The following is a 27,981-nucleotide window of genomic DNA, read 5'->3' as shown; positions in this document are numbered from 1 at the left end:
ATTCGAGATCTATATAAAGCTGATTAATATTTACAGGGTAGACAGATTAGATTCTAGATATGTACTAATTAATTGAAGCTATCAAAACGCACCTGTTTTTACGGCTTCAATCCTATTGGCTGGGAAAACATTCGCTCATAACGGCTATTTAAAATCAACAAATATGCAGTTCTCTAGCAAGATGCACGTACGCCGATTTGGGACCGCTTTGAAATTGAATTTTACCTCTTTTCCTGGAGCGGTAATTTGGTTGCTAAAATTGCGTTGATAAAAGCCAGCGCGAGGGCGCAATATCACTTTAGTATACAGTGACAGAGAATTAACGTACGGAAAATGCGGGCATGCAGCAGATTGATTTCTGTAGTCTTCCAGGTAGGTTTTTCTCTAGTTTAAGACTTATTAACTATCATTAGTCATGTCCTAGTCGTTCTAACGAGCGTTTTTGTTCATAAAATTAACAGAGCCTTGTCTTCGTGGTCCTCGCTGTCTGTGGTATAGGTAAGTTTCAATGGCGAAATTTTCCTACCATATTATCAATTTGATCAGAATAACAAAGCGCGCGGTTACAACCGTATCTCACCGTTTCCCAGAAATTGAACAAATGTACGTATCTTATTCGCCAGCCCTTGTTTATGGTCTGAATAATGGGATAGAAGGTTTAACACAGCTGCGCACGGGCCTCTTCTCATTGTCATAGTTGTGGTGTTTATACTTCTCCACACAAAAGGTTCAAATTAATATCCCGCGCTTTGACAGTTCGTAAGCTGACTCTAGTCGTATGCCGCAGGAAGTCTCTATTTACTTTTCCCGTTTATTGGAAGGGCTATATTGTCTGCCAACTTCCTACGCAGTATGTACGGTCATTGTCTCTTTACGCCTAAATGCTCGTTGAAATCTTTTGTTAACTGTTCTTGATTCAGTGCTGGGTGTTTAGAATCATCTCTTATTACGACAGAGAAAAAAAAACGTATCGTTTTGTTATGAATACTTTGCACAAAACCTACGGTTACATCATTTCTAAGTTGTCATTCATAAAGTGGATTGCTTCTGAATTGGCTAAAAAATGGTATTTTTTTTTTCTTTTTAACTGTAAAATCGCATGTGCCTTGCGAATATAATGTCAGCCGTTGTGTTTGCCAATCCTTCAAGCCCTTCGTTTCCTTCGACACCAGTGTTAAATTTTGTTAGAGGAATGCGCCAGTATACTTCTCTATTTCCAATTACGCAGTCAGTAGCGCGCGTAATTTGCCGCTAATGCGAACATTTTATTTAAAGCGCCTAACACATGAATCCTTTTCATGTTGTAACAAAATAAAGAAAACAATTAAAATGAAAATAATTTCCTTCGCTTGGCCAGGCTAAGTGGACGTCAAAAAGCAGAACTGTGAAAACGCGACACGGTTTTTTGAAGTTACATGGACATATTTCTTGAGCAATTGCGTTTCCTAGGAGGTGCTATAAAACATACACAAACACACACGCGAGGCGAAAACGGAATATTTCATTGTATTTTATTCGGGATAAACAGTTTCGCTTCTCATGCTTGTGTTTAGAAAGTTGAGAGAAGTGTCGAATCGAAACGCCGGTGAAATCTACGAAGAAATGGAATCTGGAATCAGTTCGTGGACATTGAAATCAATCATGATTTTACGTACGGAGTATTCGTTTCAAGAGAGGTACTCGTATTGCCCCAAATAACTAAGAAGTCTATAAATTAGTCTTGTGTTTAACTTGTTAATTACATTTTCTTGTGATCCCAATAGATGTGATATCGGTTCGATGACTTGTTACGTATTGCGTTGTGAATCTTGACTGAGGCGTTTTCCGAGTGGATTACAACATGCGTTAATTCGAGATAGGGGGCCAATACACTTGATAGTAAAAAAGAAAAGGCCCCCGAGGAAATATATATAAATGGCTGGGCAGTAGTGCGAGACGACGGCACACTTGCAAAAATCTTTAAAATCCTCTCCTTTGACCACTTTGAAAACAACAATAAAACAACACGAAATGTGGAGCAGGGACATGCATTTGAGAAAGAAGACTATTTCTACCAAATGAATTGCAGAAAGTGCTTCAAACCACTGTCATGTTGACCTCAATTGGTTTTACGCTCAGCTATTTCCTGTGTATTGCTTTTGAATCTCTCGTCAGTTGAATTCACAGCCGAACCAAACCTCAGAATTCTTTATTATCACTATTCCCTCGTTGTAGATCGAACAAGGCCAAAAGAATAGCTATGTAGTCTGAAAAAAAAAACTGTATTTCTCCTTATAAACTAGCCGGCTCTTTTTGTTTGTCACGGTATCCACTGGAAATGTCCTCAAGATAGTGATCTGTCCTGATAATATTCTAGGATCATTCACCGAACAACAAAAAAAGTATTAAAGACACACGCACATGCACATACACACAGCGCACTTCTGGATTTCAATTTTGCCTTTTTCCTCGCGTAATAGATTAAAATTCTATTTTTGTTTTTTCAGGCGAATAGCACGATACGGTGGATTTATCCACGATGTACTTATATTTTAAGAAAACTTCGCAACGAGATTATACCTCTGCTAAAGTCAATATCGATCTTAATCTATACCTTTGGTAATCTTCGGGCTTTCTTCCAGAAACGACACAAATGGAAAAATCTCGTCTAATTCTATCAACATCCTGATGTATAGATGTCGCTGTATTTTCTTTCTTTTTTTTTTTTTTTAACGCTCATATACATATTATAACATAAAAGCCAACACCTTAAAGTCTACATTCTTAAAAGTTGTGTTCGAGGGAAGAAATTTTGAAGCCATTTTATCTAACCGTTTCAGTTTTATAAGCCTCATGAGATACTCAGCGCGGGAAAATGGCGTTTTCTCATTAGTAACTGAGCCTTATATCAAGAGTAGTAGAATTTAGGCAAACTAAAACAGTCAGTAACGCAGCTCCAGACCTGAATATTAACTGTGCTGGGTTTTCCGGCCTCTTGTTCGTAACCGCAGGTAGCCAATACATTGAAGACATATCAGTGGTAAGAAATTAGAAAGATTCTTTTGTTTGATCCAATTTTTAGGTAATTTTACTAATCATTGATAATCTCTAACTTGGACGCGCTCTTTTTCTGGCAGAGTACGTATTAACCTTGAGGTGCTAGAATGCTAGAATTAAATTCCAGTGGAATATAGACAATTTTAAGTTCTCCAAGTCTAATAGCGCCACGCAGTTTGCGGTATCAGTATTCGTCACAGTTAGTACGTGCTCGCTGTTTCCCACCACAGTATAACTAGATTCGTGGTGCTTTTAAATAATTTAAAACCATTAAATCCTTGCTTAGTAAGTCAGTCAAGTATCTGAATTGTGTCGAACGCGCAGAAGCTATGGATGAAGGGCAGTTGAAAAGGAATAAGCAATAGTCTCTCAATAAGCTTGGTGCAATTGTAATTTAAAGAAAGCTTAACGTCGAAATCCAAAAAGATGGTACTGGTTAGTAAAAGGAGTTCTCGCGTGGAACTTGGAGTATTCGTAGCAGCGCCGCAACAATTGCTAAAAGGCCAAAGCTTTAGCAGTCCACTCTAAAATGGGCAATGCCTTATCCTTAAAACTTTAGATGTCAGTTTAAATTTCAGTGGTTAAAGATTGCAAAATTTTCAGGTCATAACTTTCATTTTTGAATAGTCAAACGGCTATGGGGTCAGGTCCAGAGCTTTTCATTGGGCGTCACCTTTCAAATCGATATATTTACTACCTGTCATTAACGCCGCGCCTTTAATTTTTCTTCCCCTCCAGAAAAATATTCGCGATAAACTTAACCATTGAACATGCAAGGCCAAGGTTAAAAAACTATCACAGCTATATATGTGTTCGAGGATTTTTGACAAGTATAAATATAATATACTCAGCAAACCTAGCATAAATGGCACTAGCTAGAAGTGAAACTGGCACTTAATATAAACCTTAACGTCCACCTGGCATGGGTCATTGCAGCGTCTCAATCCCTTGGTCAGAGAGGTCGTTTTCAAAAAATGTTGTTTACTAACTGAAAATATCGATCGGTATTTACGTTTCTTGGCAACCAGCTGAGGCTTGTGAAGGCGATTTTGTAACAGAGCACAGCTTTAGCTTGTATAAAGTATTGATCGTTTGGACTGAGAAGCTTAAGAAACGCTGGTAGGTCGCAGCAATCCCATTATAATGATTTAAATTTGAGGAACTGTATTTTAGTTAATTTCTCAGAATTCCATTTCGCATCCTTACAACACATGATTTTCGCGTCATTAGGGTGCGCTCACGAGTATGTGCACAAGCATAACATCAAGAGATTTCCCTCAAGCTCAGCTCGACAGGGAAATAAATGCATGTTTTCTCTTAAACGAGCATAGTGACCTACATACTTTTTTATTGCATAATTTTGGTGTTCAAATTATTATCTTTAAGTTGAAAAGAAGAAAAAAGGATAGCTAAAAGTGTGCACAAGCCCGTTACTCGGCAACAACGACTCGAGGAACGTTTTGAGTCGATGTTGTTCAAAATTTTTTATATTTTTCATAAATTATATATAACATTGTTGCATATATTCAGTGTTTGGTAGGGAACATTCACAATTGGAACTCTATGAACACATTGATTCTGAGCAGAAGTTTCATTTTATGTCTGCTGAAGAGCCTGCAGGCGAAAACAAAAGTGCCAGTTGAGGACTAAACAACATTAAATAGCATATTTAGTTTGCATAAAGTGTATAGGGTTGTTTTTCTTCTGTAGTGTTGACTAAATATGCTTTCTTTTTATATGTGATTAAAAAATTCTCTGAATTATACCAAAATGGGACGAACCGTGCTGATATTCGAATGGCAGCGTCTACTGCACGAACATCATTCCGACAAGTGGTTCCGAAGTCGTGACGAAAGGTTCCGATTATCCGAATATCGAGACAAGCCTGTGTCTTCCGGAACTTAACATAATGATAAGAACGAGTTCAAATGTTATCGGAACTTATATCCTGACAATGTCTAACCATTCCGAAGGAAGCAAAACTAAAAACCACCAGGCAATATTTTGGCTATTTCTTTTTATCACTGGAAAACCGCAACGAGAAAAATGCAGACACAATAAATCATTTTTGCTACCACAATAGCGTCGACAAGTGTAAATATTGAATATAATAATTGCGTATCGTCACGAAATATATATGTTTATATTCACGTATATAGCGATTAAGACCAAATTTATTTTTTTGTTATTTCAAGCTTTCGTAGAACAAAAATAGCGCATTGGGGCAAATGAGCTAGCTATATAGTTATAAAAGTTGTCCTAACTGGTTATTACTCAGCAATTGTTCATACCAGGTAAATAATTGCTGAGTCAGACCATCTATGCAGTAGGGAATCTTAAAGTTGCCTGTGAGCAGGATCTCTAGTCGAGGACGGGGCGAAGAGAAAGCTGAAAGAAAACTGGATAGAACACCCAATACAGCAGTGCTAAACATTTCGACACTTAAATAAAGTGATGTAATTTGTTTTAAGTAAAAAAAGGGGAAATAAGCAGCAGGCCGCATGAAAGTGCTATTTGGGAAAACAGATATTTATTTAACGCTAACACACGAGGGTTTTATTATTAAAAAGAGACCCAGAAGGTTCAATCAATTCCATATGCAGTGAACCACCTTATGTAGCATAATAAACAGTACTACATAAAAGGACTTGCTCAGTAACTGAAATTTCATATGAATGGTCACACACTAGAGTTTCATACATAGACTTCAAATTTACATCCACCTTGTAAGGCATAATAAATAGTACTATCGAGTACTAAATGAAAGTCCTATTCAATAAGCTTACATTTGAATGGTCACCCACTAGGGTTCCATACACAGACTTAAAATTTGCATTCATCTTGTACAGCATAATAAACAGTACTACATGAAAGCACTGCTCAATGCTTTCACTTGAATGGTCACCCACCAGCGTCTTATCTTAAGACCAAAAAGTAAGAACTACCTTGGAATGCGTAATAAACAGCACTGCGTACATGAAAGTATTGCTCAATAGCTTACATTTGAGTTTTCACCTACGAGCCTTTCATAAACTCAGGAAAAAAGGATTTCTGATTAGTATTATTTAACTGAGTATTTATTGCATGCAATGGCTTGTGCTGGATATATGTTTATGTCGCTTAGCTTTCCGGCGACTTTCAGCAGGGTCTATTTGAGACAAAGATGTCTGGCCCTTTAAAATTAGGTAGAAAGGGTTTGTACTTGACGTACTTGAAATAACAGTGATCTGGCTATTAAAATGTTCATATATCTATTTCAGGCAAAAACGACGGGCTCGTTTACGGGTGTATAGTGTTTGAGTATTGAACTGATATCTGTGGTTAGATTACTACAGCCAGTGAAGCTAGAGATCTTATATGGTCCGGTATAGATAACGGCAAATTGTCAAGTGGCGCTGGAGAAAGATCACGGTTAATTCGGTCGTATTTTAATGAAGAGTATTTAAAGAAGTCAATTAGTTTTGTGTCCATAAATGAGCAAAAGACAAACCTCGGCAAGAGCTGAATATTGCTTCTTCTCAGTTTGTCGCATTCTTTTGTAGAAACGTGTTCTTATCTATTGATCAAATCTGAAGTTGGAAAAGTTCTTATTAGAACAAAAGTGGTATGGGCCTTTGATTTGCACTTTCGATTGGTCATTTTGATTTTACATCGGAAACGTTGAAGGCAGGTATTGAAACACGTTTTCATGCTAGTTTTCGCAGTTGGCTTCTCACCTCTCTGAAAATGTTGTCAAAAAAGAAGTAGTGTCAAAATTAATCGATTTAGAAAGTACTCCCTTGCAGTTTCTTACACATTCCAGTTTCAACCAAGATCATATTATCTTGTTTCAACCCAATGCCCAATCTTTCATTCTTCTGTAACGCTTCTGACGGGTGTTCCATCAGGCCATATTACCACCCACGGATTCGATCTCTCAGCATATTAGCTTTCAGTTAATTATATATTTATAGATTGTTACGATATCCATCAGCGGGCGGAACGGACTAATGACGATTGCGCCAGTATAGTTAATTGCAGTTTTTCAATTGCGAATCAAGTGTCTGGTTTCTAAATGTCACATTTGCGAGTGTTCAATTCATTTCAAGAACATCGCAGGGAGACATGACATTGAGTCGGATTCGATTCTCTTGAAGCCGAAATTCCAAGCATATGTGAAATTGTTTTGAGGCAAATTCATCACATAGTTGTGTAAGAAACTTCAGCAGAAAACCAACCGTTATAATTTCTGGGACATGGCAATTTACAGCGCGAACTAGGGCCAAATTACGCCCTTTACAGAGCCGTTTCGCCAACAGATCTTTCACCACTCAAACACTTAAATTTGTGGAAGCACAGCCTACAAAAATAACATCTGACTCGTAAAAAATAACCAAGGGTATTACATAACGTGCCGATAAATAACCCTCTTTATTGACTTCTGTAGGTTTGTTCGAAAATGTCTCAATTTGTCATTACTGCTACCAATTAGACGTCATGTATAGTGTTATTTCCTGGTGAATAAGTGGTTGGTTTGCTTTTTGACGTACTTCGATCGAGCAATCAACTCAGTGACGAAACACTTAAAGGACGTCTTAGAAGTTAAAAAAAAATGTTATAAACTGTTCTTGTCCTTGGTGATGCATAAATATATATATATATATATATATATATATATATATATATATATATAAATGGTTATTTTCTGACCTTAAAAAGTAGCGGACATAACGGTAATCAGTTCGAATACACTAACTTGCTAGTCTCAACTAATGACAACGTTTGGTATGTATTACACGTGAGAGTTGCGTGTTGTTTTGAACTTTAACTTCACTTAATAGTTTGTTATTTTCAAAACTGTTATTAACAAGTGTCTGATGTGCTTAATAACCGTCGTAGTTCGATTCTTTAATTGACAAAATATTACTCAAAAGATCTTCCGAACATTGACAATATTGCCAGGGCGGTGAACGATGCTCATAAGTACCTCGTAAAAATTTTTTTGCATCATATTCGACGCATATTTGTTGACGAAAAGTTCACTTGAAATTCACTGCTTTCTTAACGTTCATTTTTAATTTTCCTGAGTCTGAGTGCCACTGGTATAATTAGACACCCGAATTAACTGCTTTGTCTAAAATTTAGAAACATGTTTTCCAGTTCGTCTTTCAGAGGGGTTTCATCCTTGAATGATTACATCGTAGACATTTTCATTAACGAGCAATTAAAAATCTATCCTGAGGAATTAGGGGAGGAGATTAAAATTAGTTCATTTACTGCCACGTTCGATTCACCGCTCTAAAAGCTAACGGGTCGAACATTTACCAAAGCGGGAACGTCTTTAACCCCCTAAGACTGGGTTGAAAGTTTGCCAAGCCCAGCCATCTCAATATCGCAGTTGTGAAATTACAGTATCATAAACTTGTGGTCTACTTAACTCGTAAAGCTCTACCGCACTAATTATTGTTTTTGTTTTGATTTTGGCATGGCACCGTATGTTTATAATTAGACCACGTTAAGTGCACGGAAAACTGTTTGCGTTATTTGACAATTGCTCAAATTTACCTGCTTTTAACTGTAGTTTCGTGCCGTTAAGTGAAGTTAAGACCCCCCGGGCCGAAAGCGTATAAAAATATCTGTAGACTGTATTACGGAGTTGATTAATGGCCGCTTTTCTTGCATTAATAAGGTCGGCTGGATCGTGCGTGATCACTTAGAACCCGTAACACTGCTAACACTGCTTGTTTACATCGTTTACGGAAGTCGGCCACAATAAATCATTGCGATCTGTCAGTTATTTTACAATAGAACCTAAATGGGCGCCATTGAAGTCCTTGATGAAGCTATTTTAAAACAACCAAACATTTGGGCGATGTTTGGTATGTATTACACTCGAGAGTTGCGTGTTGTTTTGAACTTTAACTTCAGTTAATAGGTTGTTATTTTGAAAACTATAATTAACAAGTGTCTGATGTGCTTTAACTGTCGTAGTTCGATTTCTTTCAATACTCTGGGTGTCGTATTAAAATTTCAACCTTTAACTCCAAGAGTAATCATAACAACATTTTTTATATATATAATTTCGATAAATCATCAAATAAACTGTGGATGAGAATAAAGAACTCATTAAAGCGGGGAAAGTTGTCGCAGCTTTACTATAGTGTCGTGTTTTACGACTGTGTCCAACCAAACCTGTTTATAGTTTGCGTATTCAGGAATCCCATGACAACGTTTTTCTTTCCCCAGACCAATGTCCGAGCTCAGTTCATACAGTGGAAGGAAGATGTAAAATCGACTGTTTGATAAATTCACATTGCCAAAAATGGCAATATTGCTGCAAAGCAGGGTGCTGGCAAACATGCGGTAAGAGCTAGTTATTTTACGAATGTAGATTTGTATAGCACCGATCATGATTTTGTAGGACGACCACGTCGATATCTACATTGACGACGTCGCGAACGCTCACAACGTCAGCTAGAACCAAGAGTGGATGAATGGTAAGATAGATAATCCCCAAGGTAATTCCCCTCAATGTATTTTTAGATCATCCCGTGTTTTGAATATCCCAGAGAGTCTAGAAGTAGTCAATCTTGTGACGTAGATTTGCTAACGTGAACGGCCCAAGAGGCCCTACACGCTTTTTCAACCTCCGCGAAAAAATCCACTCAACACGCGTGGTAAAATCATCCACGGAAGAACTGGGTACCATGTCTAATAATACGTACCTTGAGAGCAAGAGACTATGGCCATAGTCTCTTACTTTAGAGGGAATACCGTAATATTAAGGGCTATATGGAAATTAACTCCTTCACCCTTTATCTTGACTTATCTTTCTCAACATGTAACCATTTGAATTGCTTAAAGCTTCCACAGCAGAGAAGAATACCCACATATTGTCAAATAATACTGATGTTTCTCCCTCTTTCTATAGTGAATTACACGACGTGTCAGCTACAGCAAATCGAGGCAGCCCTAAAGAGAAGCTCATTTACGCCAGTCTGCAAACCAGACGGAAGCTTCAAAGAAATCCAGTGCGTTACGACACCCACGTTGAAATGCTGGGAAGTGAACACGGAAGGAAAAACGATTCGGGATATCGACGTCACGATTCATTTGACAGCTCATCGTCGTCAGCCACAAGAATCAAAAGAAAAGAGAATTGGAGTGTATCCTGCACTGGAAGAGGACGAAATAGGTAATATACGCCCATTAACTAAGATAATCTATTATTAATTTTCGGGTTCCTGGTTGAGGTTTTTCTCTTGGGTCTAAGTATGAATAGAGTCGTAATTAATTATAAATAAGACAGACTAATGTAATAACCAGTGGATTGTTGGCTAACCCAAAGAAGATCGAAGGTAAAGATATGACGCTGGAAAAACATCAGGACGCTATATAACATTGGAAAGACGGCGCAAGTTGTTAGAGAAATGACAAGATACAAAAACTGGGATGCTTGGTATTAGTGAGTGCCGTTGGTCAGGATTTGGAAGAGTAAAGCCCCAGACAGGGGAAACAATCCTATAGTCTGGACGCGACGACAAACTACATCAAAATGGAGTAGCTATTGCTCTTGATAAGGCGGTCAGCTGTGTCTCTGGAGAGCTGGGCACCAATTAGTGACCGCATCATCAAAGCTTGTTTTTACTCTCGATATATCAAGACAACAATCCAGTACAGGTATCAGTATGCTCCAACCAAAGACGCACAGGAGGAAGCCAAAGACGATTTCTACGACCAACTACAGAAAGTCACAGACAGTGTACCAAAGCATGACATCTTGATAATAATGGGTGACTGGAATGCTAAAGTAGGAGAGAGGCGAGAGGGTGAGGAGAGAGTAATGGGAAAAGAAGGCCTGAAATGTGTCAGGAATGACAATGAAGAAAGATTTGTTGCATTCTGTCCAACATATAACTTTGCTATCACATCAACTACATTCTCTTCAACAAGGATATCAATAAGTACACTTGGACATCACCTGATGATCATACCCGTAATCAGATTAATCATGTAGCAGTGAATTCAAGGTTCAAACCATCAGTCTCTGACACCATGCCAGGTCGTACAGAGAAGCTGACATCTCCAGTGACTACAATTTAGTGGTCTGTGTTGTGTAACTTAAGCTTTGTAAAGTCTCTAGGACTACCAGTAGGTATGAATGTAGCAAGTTAACAATACCTGCCGTTTGACAAAAATTCGAACTTGAACTGAGAAATAGGTTCAGTTGCCTGATGGATGATAGCGATGAGCAAGCTATAGTTGACTGAAATGAAGACGACGAAAACACGCAGTCGAACAAAGAGCAAAAATGGGAGGGTTTTAAAACGGTTTTAAACGAGACGGCGAAGACAGCCTTAGGTCACAAAGAAAGGAAAGAGCTGAATTAGTGTGGACAGCTGAAAGAAAGTTGAGAAAAGAAGAGCAATGAAGAGAAAGGTCAATGATGCAAAATCGAGCAGGCAAAAGGCATAGCAGAAAGCGGAGTACCAAAGGTTAGTCAAGAAGTAAAATCCAGTTTGAGGAATGATAAGTGAGAATGGGCAAATAATATTGTTCAAAAAGCAAAAGATGCAGTAAGGCATGGACAAATGAGGGGCGTCTACAAGGCTACAAAGATATTGTGCAATGTCAGGCCGAAACGAATTGACATGGTAAAGAGTAAGGGAGGTAGATTACTACCCAAAGAAGATGAAGTACGCTAAAGATGGCAAGAAAACTTCACGGAGGTGTTAAATAGGCTTGACCCTGTAATGACAGTCGAGATCAATGATGATGATGATGATGATGATGATGATGATAACGAAGAGATTGAAGAAGGACCAGTCACGAAGCTAGAAATCAAGAACGCGATCAAGGACATGAATTATCAAGCAGCTGGTATCGACATTATTACAGTAGAAGCCAGTAGACAGGATGAAAGCTGATATTGAGACGACAGTTGATGCCTTGCATGATGGGAAGAAGAGAGAATACCAGAAGTTTAGAGTAAAGGTCTTATTGTTAAACTGCCCAAAAAGAGAGATCTGACCAACTGTGGCAACTAGAGAGGAATTACGTTGATGCCTGCTGCTGCTAAGGTGATAGGAAAAGTAATTATCAAGAGAATATCCAAAGGAGTTGATAAAAAAAAACTAGGGAAAGACCAAGCAGGTTTCAGAAGTGGTAAAAGAACAATGGAGCAGATATTTGTTTTAAGAAACATTATTGAGCAGTCATTTGAATAGAATGCAAGCATGTATAATCATTTGCTTCATTGACCATGAAAAAGCTTTCGACAGTGTCCAGGAGAGAGACCCTTTGGAGAATCAGGAGGTTTTGTGCTACTCCTTAAAATTATTGGGATGGTACAGGCAATGTGCAGAGGAAGTAAGTGTGCAGTAGTCGATGGGGGAGGAAAGGCGGACTGGTTCGACATTAAGTCAGGTGTCCGGCAAGGGTGCGTGATGTCAGGGTATTTTTTTGCTTGTCATTGATTGGGTGATGAGGAAGGCGCTTGAGGAAGGAAATACTGAGATTAGGTGGAGGTTTACTGACAAGTTAGAAGATCTCAATTTCGCTGATGACCTTGCATTCTTATCAAGTAAAAGAAGGCAGCTCCATTTGAAGAACGATCGATTATTTAGTGCCAGCCAAGGAACGGGTCTAAAGATTAACATTACCAAAACGAAAGTAATGAGGTTCAACGCTGCAAATGACGAGAACGTTATGGAAAATGGAGAAGAACTTGAAGACGTAGACAGTTTTGTCTTTTTTGGGGAGCCAAAGTTACTACCTGGTGAAGCAGATGATGAAATCATATGCAGACTGGGTAAAGCAAAGGCAGCATTTGGTAAACTGATGAATATCTGGAAAAGCAGCCAACTGAGTATCTGTTCTAAGATAGGGATGTTCAAGTCTAATGTAATAGCTGTGTTGCTGTACGGTTGTGAATCGGTTGAGGATGACAAAGGGGGATGAGGTCAAACTAGATACTTTGCATTGGAAATGCCTGCGTAGGCTTTTAAAAATCTATTGGCCTATGCGAGTGTGAAATGAAGAGGTGCTCATGCAAGAGAGCTAACATAGAATATATCAGCGAACAAGTAAGGAAAAGGGGCTGGACATGGACTGGACACATGCTACGAATGGATAACAGTGCCATCCTATGAGCTGCACTGACGTGGGCACCGGAAGGAAAACGCAAGAGAGGAAGAGCTAGGGAAACATAGCGTAGGACAGTGGAGAAAAAGCGAATGGCGATGGGTTACTGTTCTTGGGTAGAGGCAGGGCTGGCGGCGGCTGACAGAGTGTCTTGGAGAAGTAAAATTTATTGCCCCACTCTCCATACGGAGAAGCGGAACTGATGATGATGACGCTAATATCCATAGATGAATTCCTTGCTAATATAAAGCTCTGACTTGTAAAGATTTTAAGGAAAACGACCAATTTTTTAAGTTTAAAAGACATGTTTCGCAAGAACTTCTGTCATCTTCAGTTGAATGAATGATTACAAAGCAAGTTGAATAATAAGTAGGCAAAAATGCTAATTAAGACAAATTGTAACAACAGAACGTGAAAAGGTGTAAATTAAAAGGATAATTTTAGATTTACATGGTGTAACTGCTGATTGAGGCAAGGTAGTTCTTTTTGAATATGGATAGCCTCCTTTATCTTGAGTTGAAAGCTGGTAGTGGCGTGATCTAAAATATGAAAGCAGTCTATTGAACACAATGAGCGACAACGTTCAGAATTGTGAAGATGTTTGAAGATGTGAGAGGCCCTATCAACGCACAATGCACAAGGATTTTGGACCTAACTCAACTCCGCCATTTCGCCCCATCGTGTCTTCTATTGGAACCTACAATTATAACCTGGCCAAATATCTATGCCATCTTTTGGCGCCGCACATGCCAACTGAACACTGTGCTACAGACACTTTTACTTTTGTACAGGACATTCAATCTTTATCTATGTTTGGTAAATTTATGGTTTCCTTCAATGTGGAAAGTCTCTTTACTAACATACCCCTTGAGGAATGTATTGACCTGGCGGTCAATTACATTTCCGAGGGCAATCCTGACCTTAAGTTAAGTAAACCTGAACTTAGAAGCCTTTTCACTGTAGCCACCGCCCAGACCCATTTCTTATTTAACGGTTCTTTCTATGACCAAATTGACGGTGTGGCCATGGGGTCTCCCCTTGCTCCCGTATTAGCCAATCTTTTTATGGGGCATCATGAAAAACTATGGTTGGAAAATTTTCAATGCTCTAAAATTTTATTTTATCGTAGGTATATTGACGACACTTTTTGTTTATTTCACTCGGAGCACGATGCTGTTATATTTTTTGACCACATTAACTCTAGGCACCCCAACATAAGGTTTACTATGGAAAAAGAACTTAATCGCAAATTACCCTTTCTAGATGTTCTTATTGATAATAGTGACACTAATTCCTTCCTAACTAGGGTTTACCGTTAGAAAACCTTTACTGGGTTATTAACTAATTATTTTAGCTTCACCTCGTACTCATACAAAGTAGGTCTCATTAGGACTCTTGTTGACAGGGCCTACAAGATCAACAACACTTGGTTGGGGTTACACGAGGATATAACCAAGCTTACTGAAATTCTCAAAAAGAACCTTTTCCCTGCCCATTTAATTGAAAAAGTGGTTAACCGTTACATCACTGGGACCCATAGTAATCATTGTCCCCGGGGCTACCCCCTTATCACCTCGCCCACGTTTTACTTTAAGCTGCCGTACATAGGTCATTTTTCTGTCATCACTCAGAAGAAGATTCGACAATTAATCAAGCGCTATTGTAATGATTTAGATATCAAATTAGTTTTTTCTTCCTTTAAGATAGGTAACCTTTTCGGTGTGAAAGACCCTATCCCCGGCGGGCTTCGTTCACGTGTGGTTTATAAGTTTACATGTGCGGGCTGTAATGCCTGTTATGTCGGCGAAACCTGCCGACATTTTTCCACACGCGTACGTGAGCACTTAGCCGTTGATAGGGCCTCTCACATCTTCAAACATCTTCACAATTCTGAACGTTGTCGCTCATTGTGTTCAATAGACTGCTTTCATATTTTAGATCACGCCACTACCAGCTTTCAACTCAAGATAAAGGAGGCTATCCATATTCAAAAAGAACTACCTTGCCTCAATCAGCAATTACACCATGTAAATCTAAAATTATCCTTTTAATTTACACCTTTTCACGTTCTGTTGTTACTATTTGTCTTAATTAGCATTTTTGCCTACTTATTATTCAACTTGCTTTGTAATCATTCATTCAACTGAAGATGACAGAAGTTCTTGCGAAACATGTCTTTTAAACTTAAAAAATTGGTCGTTTTCCTTAAAATCTTTACATGTCTGTTGCTATCTAGACCTTTTGGAAAGCTCTGACTCTAATGTCTCTAATTAAGACGAAATATGTACCTGGTGGCAGATGCTGGAAACTCTTCGGCGGACTGGCTCTTAGTTAAACACCTGTTTGAATGTGAAAGTAACACCTATCCTGTGATTGGTCAAAATCTGTTACACGAGCTCTTCTCTAGCCAAAATGTGTTTAAGTCACAAACGCACAAACAAAGTCAAAAGGCATGTTCATATTTGCTTAGTGTCAATGGAAACTTTGAAGGTCGTCAGAAAGGTTTTTCTGTTTAACCTGATTTGATTGTATTTTTCCCAGACGAAATCCCCTTTCATAGAGGAAAATCCAAGTGCCAGCGAATGCGTGAACGTAGACTTAAAAGGAAAAAGACCCGTGAAGGAGTATACGTTCCCAAGTGCAAAGACAACGGTCACTTTAAAAGCACTCAGTGCCACAAGAGACCGGGAAAGACTGGGTTCTGCTGGTGTGTGGATAGGGAAGGAAAACAGATCCCAGGAACACGAACCAAGGGAGGGAGACCAAACTGCAGATCTGCGGCAGGTAAGTAGATTGGTTTGGGTTTACTCAACACGGGATATATGTTACTGTCACATTAAGTCTAAGTTAACGGCATCAAAGTCAGCTATAATTTCTCTTTTTTGGTTGAAAATATGCTGTTATACATTGAAATATTTTCCCAGTCTGGCTAGCATACCCCTTATGCCGCTGTAAAATACCGTTTGTAGCAAGGACGATTCTCTCGACCTTTACATCGTGAGCAAATGAAAATATCACGGGGGTTTCTTGTATGTCGATTTGGACCTTCATATGCTAGTTAAGATTCAAGGGAAACAAGAAAAGGGGAATTCAATTATAGTACCTTGTCTGCCTTCCCTTAGTGTGAAAAACCTTAATCAAGTCTTGTTTCACGAGATAATCACAGAAGCGCTGTGATTCTGTTTAGTTTCAGGTGATTGCGGAAGGCGCACCCTGTTATATGAAAGGCGCTCGCGAAGGATTGTGGGGGGCCGCGAGAGTGTTCCTAATTCCTGGCCTTGGATGGTTGCTCTATTCTTCAACGGCACAAAGCTCGCCTGTGGAGGAACCATCATTAAACCGTCCTGGATCGTTACCACGGCACACTGCTTCAGTAAGTTGTAAAACTACCCTGTGTTTGAACAACAAAGGCCAACAACGTTTGCTGGAAGAGAGAAAATGCTCGTAAATGAAAACTCTCGAGCAAAGTATCAAAATCAAAACAAAAACTTTCTTTAGGCCCTTTTCGCACGACATTTTTTCAGTTTATTACGAACTGCAGGACCTGTAATAGCAAATTTAGTCATGCGGGATAAGAAATCCATTTTCATGTAAAACATAATTGTGAATTTTGCCCGAGCTGAGTACCCAAAGTCTAAACAGATCTAGATATATTGTATTTTTTCACGACAAATTTGTATGCTCGAAAAAAGAACTAGAGTCTAAAGTGTAACTGTTCATTATCTTATGAAAAAATAATAGTAATCCTCCGTAGGAAAAAAGATGGCGACTGGTACATTTACCCATAGTTCTTAGCGCACGAAAACCTAAACAACGTAAACGTAAAAGAAACGTTATAAAATCTTCAAATCCTGGCCACTCGATGTCCTTAGTACAGGGACAAATATTATAATTATAAGGCTTTCTTTGTGCCTTTTGGGCTGTGTTAGGTTCGCGAGGCATAGTGGTAAAATGTACAGCCGCCATCTTTTTCCCTACGGTGGATTGCGTATACATAATTTCTAAATAAAACCGTTTACGTTTCAGGCGAACGTACGTCAAAGAACCCGTCCGACTGGAAGGTTCGAATTGGAGAGCATTCATTATTGAGAGATGAAGGGAGAGGAATTATGCAAGGAGTGCGGCAGATATTGATTCATCCTGGCTACAAGCCAAGTAACTCCTCTCATCCCGGGAACAATGACATAGGTATGGCGACGTCACCCTATTATTTACCATGAGCTCTTTGTACCCCCACGCCGCCCTCCTTTTATGATCTTCGAAAGTATTAACTCAGTAGCGATGAAACTTATGTGGTGTTTAAAGCATCCAAACTCGTTTTCTTTACTGGTTATCACCTGTCAATCATGACGTCAAATTACGTCAAAATGGCGTCACACAGTTCACAATGCCCGCCATCTTGGATTTCAAAAACTTTTCAAAACCGTAAGAACGCCCTGAAATTGATATAAGGATACAGTAAATGTAAAGAATTTGGTACAAAATCGTCATAAAATCTAAATGAACAAAGTTTAACCACTAAAGTTTCAACGTTGTCTAAGTTAAAAGGGTCTCAAATTAGCTAAATTAAATTTGTGCTAAATGCGTGTAGGATGCAGTTGCTCTCTCGCAATAAGAAAATAACTGCTGTCTATCGACATCCAGCCTTTTTTTTGTCTTCCATGTGATGTTACTCAGCTCTAGTGCACCTGTCCAGCTCAGTGAAGTATGGACGCCACGTCAATCAGATCTGCCTGCCAGACAGCTTCATCTTCTTCAAACCTGGTAAACGCTGTATCGTCACCGGCTGGGGGCACACGTCATGGAACGGAAGCACCTCTCCTGTGTTGAGAGAGGCCTGGGTCGATCTGGCGGGAAAAGAAGCCTGCAATTCTGAGAAGTGAGCATTCTTTACAAAAAGCTCTTCTCCGTCTGCTCTTGCTGACATTGCATGCAAAATTTCTTATTGCCCATTTGTTCATTTTTTTCCTAGCTCATACAACGGGACGATAGGAAATAACTTCCTGTGTGCTGGATTTGAAGAAGGCGGCATCGATGCATGCTCTTACGATAGCGGGGGGCCGCTGGCCTGTCCAGTGCTGGATGGGGACGGCAGGTGGATGCTTGCAGGCATCGTGAGCTGGGGCGAAGGATGTGCCTTGCCACATAAGTATGGAGTTTACACCAATGTCAACGAGTTCACTCAGTGGATGAAGGGAGCCATGAAAATGGACAGATGAATTAGTATTGGCGTTTTGTTCCTGCATAGTGTGGGTCCAGTTATCGCTATTTTGGGCAAGTTAATTGAACGTGACACGTTGGATTTGGAATACAAATATTCGTTCCCTCATATAAAAAACAAACTCCAATTCTCTGATCAGTCAGAACAACACAGGTCGTTATCTCCTACAAATTTACTTCAAATTTATTTTCAATCGGTTAGGCATTTGCACTTGCCTTCGGACCATGGGATATATTTTGATATTCATTCTTTTAAGACCAGTTCATGTTCAACAGCTAAATTTGCTCTAAAATAGCCTATACTGGCCTTCTTGGGGAGCTGGAGTTAAAAAAGAAGAAAGGAAAAGTTGTGTTTGTTTAATAGAGACATGCAGTCAAGATCATAACGCTTAGAGTCATGACAGTTGCATGTAAAGAACATGAAATATGTAAATAACGAAGTCAGAGACACTAACTATCATGCAGAAAGCGTGATAATGAAACAAAAATGTAGGCTCTCTAGGGCTAAACCAGCTTAGCATAAAGACTAGGGTTTATAAGTCAAATTTGATATCAAATATCGAGATAAGTAGATTTAAAAATCACATAGATTGCTTTTTGCTTAATGTAATAGGTTGTGGCCACGTTTTTTGGCATTTATGGCTTCATAAGCCATTCATTATTACTTATTTCAAATCAGCACAGGGTACATACACATGCATATTGCGTGGTATCCCTGTGAAATCAAAACTTTACCCAGTGAGGACATCATGTGCAATGGTACGGTCACAGGCGAAAGTGTAAAGCAAGGTCTAACTGGGAAGAGAAAGCAAACCTCCTTGAAAAGAATGAACAGTCAGTGTTAGGGCAGGATAAACTGGGATACTCAGTGTAAAATACATGTAATCAGCTCAGCCAACCATTTTACGTTTAAGCATCAGTGGATTTCACCAGCAAATGCTTTCTAGGCTGTACTGACGTTGCTCAGTCTGGAGAACATAACAAGGTCATCTGTATTTTGTATTTTTGAACGTTTCCTTGTTCTTAATTTTTAACATGGACAAGGATTTGTAGCGCCATCAGTTACTATGCTTTCGTATTTTTGTAGTGTATATCTTTTGTAATTAGGCGTGCAGCCAATTGCCTCCCATCCAATGGTATGGTGGGGCTTGAGGATGCAAAAATGTGTCTAATTTGTATTGAAATTGCAACTAGGATGGAACTAGGTTAAAAGTCTGTTTCATAGAGCTTTGGAAAGTCAGTTCAGAACTTATTTTAATTGACTTCCAAAATTGTTGTAAAATTTAATTGAGATGTCTTAACATTTTCTAGGCCAAGCAATGTTAACTAGGTTAAAAACCTCTGGGACGAGCATTTGTCAACACGGTGTATAAGATCTTGAACAAGAACATCGCTCATGAGGCTACTCAGAGTCATTAGAGTAACTACACTCGTCTTCCCTCTTCTGATACCAGTTTCCTTGTTTTCGCTCTGGGTTCGTTTTCAGGCACTACATGTTTACATTTGTCATTCCGGAAACTCTATAAGCAGCCTAGATGACCAAGTTACTGTTAATGTTTTTGTTGTGAACCCTTTACACGATGAAAGATGTACAATATATAATATTTAAGTTGACGCTTTTTCAAAGCTAGGAAAAGGAGTAATTCCGAACGACAGAAAATTGCTCATGATCTCAGTACTGATAGTTTAAATGCGAACTTTTTTTATGGTTAACGTTGTGTTGCTACTTTTTAGAATCAACAGAACCAGCACCGCCAAAAAGCCGAGATCACTTTAAAGAAGCAAATAAATGTTGGAAAGCTTTGAGCTTTTTTGACCAAAGAGACGAGTCCAGTTTTTGGTGTTTCCTCGTTGTGACAGAACTATTTTCAATTAGAGTCACCAGCTTTAACCAGAAAATAGAACAAGCTCTTCACCTCAGCATGACAATGCCATCAGTTACTTAGCAACCTGCCTGACTGATCAAAAAAGACATCACTGGTTCATATAACTTTTAAAGTTGAAAAATTGTTGTTCGTTTGGCAAGCTTGAAAGCGTCTTCCACTGGCTTTTGGACGCAGACAAATTGTGCAGTGGTTTGAATTTTAAGAAAGATAAAAAAGAAATAGAAATGGATATATGACTACGGACGGCGAGAATAATTGCTTTGTTATACGTGAGACTTTACTTACACAAAAAGAAAGCTGACAATACTAAACTAAACTGAGAGGTGACAAAGCGTAACTTAGATCTAATGCCATTTTACTGATTATTACAGAACTATAATTCATGTACCGAATTAACTGATAAATACACATATTGTCTAGAAAAAATATTGCTCTCGTTTGTTCGCTGTTTGTCTGTTGTTCTTTCGTTAACTTGTTTAATGTTTATTGTTTGCTGAGTTTTGAAGCAGAATTTCTGTAACTCCCTGAGATTTGGAAATTTCATCCCAAAAACGCTTAGCACCTTCCTCTCAGTGTTATTAAAATTATCTCTTGAAAATATCTTTTTACTAATACGCTATGACGAAAACATTACGAAAACATTCCCTATCGGTTCGGAACCTGAACTTTTCATGCTTGTACTGAGCATATTGTTGTCTATAGCTATTGATCTTTTTCGTTTGGTTTTGCCGTTTAGGAACAGCGTAAATTAACGGTATAAAAGGAAAACGTCCTCCATGTGCTGTAATTCGCTGGATATCGGAGTATTTCGTAGCTTGAGAGTCACACAGAAACTCCAGTTACGGCCGTTGTGTAACTCAAAGTCACTGAGGTTTAAACATCATTCTTTAAATGTCGTGTTGTCTGGTAGATGATAACCGTAATCATCCTAGCAAGAAAAAGAGATTCATCACGATGTATTTCACGTTGTTATAAACTCTAATGCCTGTAAAGAACATCATGCATCATGTTCAAAGATATTCTTTGATAGGTTGAAAGGTAATCTTTGTCATATAATTGAATTGTCAGTGGCGTGTTACTTCTTTATGCATACCAAGACAAGCCTTCCCTTGCGAGACACGTATGTCATCTATTGCAACAAATCCAGTTAAAGTCGGACTTTTGATTCCCTCTATGTAAATCTGCAACAACGTACAAACGCAGGGAGAGGGAGTTAGAAATGAGACAACCTTGTTCAGCGTGCTCAGAACACCATAAGGACAGGGATTGTCAACAGTGGGCTATAGTCCAACACAGGCCTGAAATCCACATAATCTGGCTCTATGAAATTCACAGACGACATGTATGTAAATCTGGCATCGTCTACTTTGTACAAAGATGCATCCAAAGGACGAAAAAGAACAGAAATTCTAAAACCTAACGTTTGCAACTAAACCACCAACGGCAAAGATGGAAACAACGAAAAACACACACAGCAGCCCAACAAACCTTAATCATGGCACCTAAAAGAGATTTTTCCATCACGTTCCACTTATTTCCTTGAGGACCTTCTCGTTCCCAGATCAACACGTAAGGGTTTTTTTCCTTAGATGCAGCTTCCTTTGTAAACACTTTAAGGTATCCGCCAGTTCTCATGTGATAGTAGAATCTCAAGCAACTTGAACCTTTGAAGTATCCTGCACTGTAAAGAACACCGCTGCTCATGTACTCAGCTCTTGTTGATGGCTTTGTGAAGAAGAGGAACCTCCCTTAAATGGCAGTCATCAAAAGGGAAAACAAGGACTTAGAATCACGCAATCTACTAAACTATGGAAAACTGATTTTGGAGTGTGGACAGAGAGTAAATGAAACTTGTAGGTCAGTCCAGTCAGATGTAGACTGTCAGTCGGTCAGTCAGTCAGTCAGTCAGTCTGTCGTGCAGTCAGTCAGTCAGTCGCTCAGCCAGTCACCCAGTCAGTCAGTCTGTCAGTTAGTCAGGCCCGCTAGTTGGTTAGTACTTGGCTTCACACTAGAGCTTGTAAGTATAATCTACGTACACTTGGAACCTACTTTGAGTGTGAAGGGGTAAAATGTACTCACTTGGACTTTACTTAGTGACCATGGAAAAGTTCGTAGATCAAAGAAGCCGAAGTGCGCCACCAAGTGTGGTCTACACGCACACTTGAGAACGCACTTGACCAATAGGAAATGGAAGCCAATTGCAAGCGATGTGCAATGTTTCTACAATCCTGATTAACGGACCAATAAACAACTTGTTAGAATTTCATTTTCTTAGACAGCCTAAACCGTCGCTTTTCATATCATCCGACAACAAATGCTCTTCTGCAAATTACAAACCAGCTGCTGTTTCAAGTTTCAACCAGGACATTTCTTTGCACCCGAAAAACTCTGTTGACCATTGGACGAGTCACACGGAAATGCATTTTTTAGGTTAGCTAAGGCCCCACAGCAATTTCTTTGCCGAAAACTGGGTTGTTGAGCCATTCTAGAGAAGTACAGAGGATGTCGTTTGTTCCTTTGCTCTTTGGCAACAACGCAACTCTATGGATTTCTTCACGATTTTACTACCGAGCAATCGCATTTGTGATATGTATGACTGATTTGATTGGAAAAATGCTTCAAGTAATATACTTTGTCATCAGGTGTGAATTCAAGTTTTCTAAAGTGCAACTTGAGATTTTCAACTGCACTTGAGTCAGGTGCCTAATTGCTTGAAACTAACTTAGCTTCTAGTGTGCATCCAAGTAGTTAGACTGTCAATCGGTTAGCCAGCCAGCCAGCTGGTAGGTTGGCTAGTCAGTCAGTCTGCACACTGATAAGAAGTAATTCATCATTCGGGTTCTCACCATTAGTCAGATTGGACGTGTATTGAGGCGTTGTTTTCGATTGAGACTTAGCAACAGCTTTTCCTATCATCCAGTCAAATTGATCTTCTTCTTCGTTTTTCCAGTTTTTCCAGTTACAAAGTCCTCTTTCAAAACTACAGTCTCCTATGTTCAGAGTAAAAGGACGTGTAAACCAAACCTGGCACTGAAAAAGACATGGATCATAGGATGAAATTGTCTGTTGAGCGAATGCAACGATATAACGGCCGGGTCGCCCATGTTTTGCCTTTCAAGCAAGGAGAAATATTCTCCACCAATACGTTAAGACGAACTCAAGGTTTAATGTCACAATACTGAACAAGACAAAAGGCCACCAGCAAGCGCAGGATTCTACAATGTCAACGAGGCATGCGTAGACGAGGGAAACCGCAGAAGGCCGAGTGCGCGGTTTAATTACAACACAGCAACAGCTACGGCGCTCCATATACACAGCACTTATAACCATTACATTTCTCATACCTGAAACTATTTTGATTATCTCCTTTTTGGGCGTCTTTATCGATTCTGTAAAAATAATAAAGTACAATATGTGACGCCTATAGATTTTCAAAGGAATTCCTCACTAAAACAAGTAAACTACACTCACTGATATATTTTGTGCAGTTGTAGAACTTGTTAATTTTCCTTAAATCCAGATCAGAGAATCCATCCCGCTGACCCATCTGCTTCCCTCCTGGCATTAACTTGACAATAATTGGTCTCTTGGAATCGACACTAAAGAAATTGAACCCATAGTGCATCACGGACCCATAGTCGTAGGGTTCTCCGATGACATAGCCTTTCAATACGCGGTACTCAACTCTCGCTTCTAAAACAATGAAAAAGAACAACAACAACAACAACAACGCAGCGAGTTGGACAATAGTAAACATCTAAGAAAACAAGTTTGAGCTCGTTCCCATCCTAGTTCTCTGTTAAACGTCCACAGCCCAACTTATACCTCTCTCTCTTGGTCTAAGTCTCTCACGATCACCACACTTGTGAATCAGATCCAAACGAGAAGATGGATAAACACGTCCATTACACCACCATTGTCGTGAACCCAATCTAGACCTAACGTAGTGTCAACGTTGTGCAAACATGGCTTATTTTATCAAAGACGTCTCAGTAGAGTTTGCGAAAAGAAAATTAAAGCATCTCTTAAAATTGGCCATTTTATAGTTGTATGCTCAGTTACCTGGCCTGTATTTGCAAGCGAGGTTGGAAGTAACATTGTTTTGATACAAATCTCTCTGCTTTTTTCATTTAAGTGCGAACTGCAGTAGTTAGCATTAGAATAACTTGATTTACACAACAAAAGCGGTAAGCTCTCAGTATTAAAACAAGGTAACCTCCAGCCTCGCTGCCACTCAAAGGCCGGGTCACTGAGCAGACAACTGTGAAATGATCTATTGGTATCAGGATCGAAAATTTACATGACACGTCAATTGCAACCCTGCCTTGCATCATTCTATAACACAAACAGCCTTGCTTACTTGGCTTGATGTTGTTTGCGTTGATCCTAATGAACTGGTTTCTGTCCGGGCGGCAATGCTCGTGCATCATACCGAGAGCGTGCAAAAGCTCGTGAATAACAACACCCTTTGTTTGACAACCTTTGCCCAAAGATAGAAGCTGTTTTCCACCGGTTTTTCCAGTGGCTGAAAAACATCTACCAAAAAGTAAATACTAATTATTAAGGCTAGTTTTCACTAGCGACGGAGTCGGAGTCGGAGTCATTGTCGGAGTCATAAGAGCGCTTACGACCTTGTGAAAATCAAAAATCAGAGTCGTAAGTGGAGTCATAAGCTCGACGGAATCGGAGTCAGAAGAATCAGAACGTTTCCATTTCTTCCGATTCCGTTTACGACTCCGTCGCTTATGGTCCAGTGAAAACTAGATTGTCGAAGTCGGAAGCAGAAACGGAAGAACCAACCAATCACAAGGCCCGGAAACGAACTTTGTGATTGGCTTATTCTTCCTCTTCTGCTTCCGAATCCGACAATCTAGTTTTCACTAGATCGTAAGCGACGGAGTCATCAGCGGATGTGGTGTTCTGCTTCCGACTCCGTCAGTTTGATTTTCTCTAGATCGTATCACTCTATCCTTCTATTTACGACTCCGACTACGACTCCGTCGCTAGTGAAACCCAGCTCTTAGTTTTTTAAAGGTGGGTGTCCAATCTCAAGGTCGCGCAAAGATAAAACCAAGGTACTCAGAAAACGAGACGTTATTGTTGCGAACAGTGAGATAAGTCAATCAAAACTCGATCCAAAAATTGTGGGAAACAGGGTGAAAATTCCCATGAGCGAAATCATAAATTGATTGTGGCGTCGTGCCTCCTAAATGACCGAAAGACATCTTCACACCGATTGGTTGTGAGCCATGCAAAGTGGAGCCAGCTTAAAACCAACATTAACCATTAATAGTTATTAACCAAAGTAATTAATTTGCAATTGACCTAGTTACCGCGCGAAGGGTAAGATGCATATGTGAAATTCTGAGCTCAAACAGAATTAAAAATGTCAGGGCATTAATACTCGAAACATCGAAACAACTGTAAGGTCCTGTAACGTTCCTTTGGAAAGCACAGATAGAAAATATGATATCCGTTTCCATTTGAGTGAAAATCTGTTTCAATCCATATATGATAGGCTCATGACTGTTTAGTTACGTGTAGGAGCTGGAGAGCTAGGAATCTGAAATCAAGTTAGTTTGTGTGGATCAACCCTCGTACACAAATTTTCGCTCACCCCGATCCGCGATGCACCCAAATGTAATCTTCCTCATTGGTGTGTCTTGTAAATCTTATACAGGTATTCCACTCAAACTCGGTGATAGCAGCTTGGAAAGCTTTTCTTCCAGATAATCCTGCCAAAAAAAATATGTCATTTTTACTAGTTAAAGGATTGACAAAAAAAAAAACTCGTGAAGGAAGCCAGTAGACCCAGGCTCGAAGAATTTTTATTCGGGAGCTTAAGAAAACTACGACGACGACGGCAACGAGAACGTCACCGAACAAAAGGTTTAAGGTGGCTGAACACAGTTTTTGTTACCTGTATTTCATTCACCTTTTTCTCTAAAACCCTTGATCCCTCGGTCGCCAAAAATGGCAGCAAGCAAGTTAACAACACAAACTTTGGTTTTTTGATGGTTAAGCTGACGTATGTGTCGTTGCCATCGCAACATGAATAGATATAAACAGGCCTTTAAAATCGGTTTTGTTTATTTGTAGAAAATTTAGTCATTAGATTTTCTTTATAATTTACATGCAACAAGCTTGTAACGATACTCACAAGTTAACACCATTTTGCTAATAATTTAACAGAGAGATCTTCAATTATCCCCTATTGAAGGTTCACTGGAATATCAATACTCAAGTTACTTATTTCCTAAAGTATTTTCGTGCATGCCAAATTTCGTGAAATTCTAATGGGTGGTTCTGGAGAAATAGGCGTATTTCCGAGAGTGCAATTTTTCATTTAATCGCAATTTTTTCACTCACTACGCATGCGCTGCATTTAACTGGGTTCTTTCGGTAACAAAGAAAAAGCTGAGAATTGCTGGGTTCTTTGCATCGTTACCTTTTCTAACATATCTTTGTAATAAAAGACTAAAGCCATCAATACACTGCGTTCAATTATAGAGAAAAATAGCACAGATAGTGCGGGGTTGAGTAAATAAAATGATCGTTCTATTGAAGGCATGTTTGTTTTTTGCAATCCTGGTGCGCGCGCTGAATTGCATCAGCAAAAGCGCGCGCGAAAACTGTGTTCGGCCACCTTAATGAGCAAAACAATAGCTGTGCACGTACGTTATAAATCTGTGTACATTTCTTTGCCGTGCCCTGCTTAACAACAACTTGAAATGACCAAGTTCTGCGTTGTCTGAGGAACGCGAATGACGATGGCTAATTTTTCGTACTTTCCATTTGGAACTGAACGCTAGCTGTAATTGCATATTTAGCCTGAGCACCTTTTTAGAGCCATTGGCGTACTGAACAGATCTAGGCAATTGCGAATCTCGCGGGTAAAATATAAATTCATTTTTAAGTAGGCATCGTCGTTGCTTAAGCTTCCTAATATCACCTGGTGCCTTAGGCAATGACGTCATGTTGCTAAGCAACGACCAGAAAGGAAACCCTTCATCTTAGTGCGAAGACGCATTTGTTCCCATACTTAATATTAAGTTAAAACCTTACCTAGTGACTTGTCCAGCATGTAGGGAATGGACTCAGAATTCCACCAGAAGCGTTTCAGTGCAACAAAGTTTCGCTTGGATCTATTTCTGGTGGTGTTCGTCCTCAGGGACTTATTTGATCGGTCACTAAAGACAACATCCCTTTGGAAAACAAAACCAGCATCGTTCGCTGAAAATATATAAAGACGAACACCCATTTATTTCAAGACTATGTAGATTGTCAGGTAATATTAAATGTATTGTGTTGTTGTTGTTTTGTTGTGAATTGCAAGCTAGTAAGACTCTTGGAAATTGCAATTCTTCTTTAGTACGGACTGTTGCATCGACGCCTCTACATCTGCAGCAGTTGCTAAACTGACGTGCAATTTTTACTCCGTTGAATGTGCATTTTAGAAAAGATGCGTTTTTCAGACACAGCTTTAAGCGCGAGGATGTAACATAAATGAAATTACATACAAATCATTTCAATCACTGATCTTATTTATTCATCATCACGAGTGTCATCTTCAAAGAAAATAGTTTTGGAGATCAAAGACGAACTATAAGCTTATGTATACCCGACAGGTCTGGATAAATTAATCAAACCGCTAATAAGTGCACCGTGTAGAACTAGGAACATTTTTCTCAAACTCATTCATGATTCACCGAGTTAA

General features: G+C 39.3%; 2 protein-coding genes across 2 annotated transcripts; one reads left to right on the top strand and one right to left on the bottom strand.

Annotated features, from left to right (window-relative positions):
• The first annotated feature begins 65 nt into the window (after positions 1–65).
• LOC145462914 (serine protease hepsin-like) lies at positions 66–20,922 on the top strand. Its single transcript, XM_081446581.1, has 9 exons — positions 66–372; positions 462–498; positions 9,262–9,378; positions 9,947–10,210; positions 15,700–15,942; positions 16,346–16,531; positions 17,185–17,346; positions 17,836–18,037; positions 18,131–20,922. Exons 1-9 carry the CDS (start codon positions 334–336, stop codon positions 18,375–18,377), a joined length of 1,497 nt encoding a protein of 498 aa, XP_081302707.1. The 5' UTR covers positions 66–333; the 3' UTR covers positions 18,378–20,922.
• Positions 20,923–21,144: 222 nt separating this feature from the next.
• Positions 21,145–27,558, bottom strand: LOC145463805 (astacin-like metalloendopeptidase). The gene is made up of 9 exons (XM_081447601.1): positions 27,330–27,558; positions 25,882–25,999; positions 24,625–24,800; positions 23,736–23,957; positions 23,609–23,653; positions 23,111–23,254; positions 21,753–22,012; positions 21,344–21,445; positions 21,145–21,192 (listed from the first exon to the last, which is right to left on the bottom strand). Exons 1-9 carry the CDS (start codon positions 27,523–27,525, stop codon positions 21,145–21,147), a joined length of 1,311 nt encoding a protein of 436 aa, XP_081303727.1. The 5' UTR covers positions 27,526–27,558.
• Between the last annotated feature and the right edge of the window lie 423 nt (positions 27,559–27,981).

This window comes from Orbicella franksi, chromosome 12, assembly GCF_964199315.1.
Source record: "Orbicella franksi chromosome 12, jaOrbFran1.1, whole genome shotgun sequence".
NCBI classification, from domain to species: domain Eukaryota; kingdom Metazoa; phylum Cnidaria; class Anthozoa; order Scleractinia; family Merulinidae; genus Orbicella; species Orbicella franksi.
The sequence above is the reverse complement of the archived record's forward strand: the minus strand, read 5'-3'. Positions and strand labels throughout refer to the sequence as shown.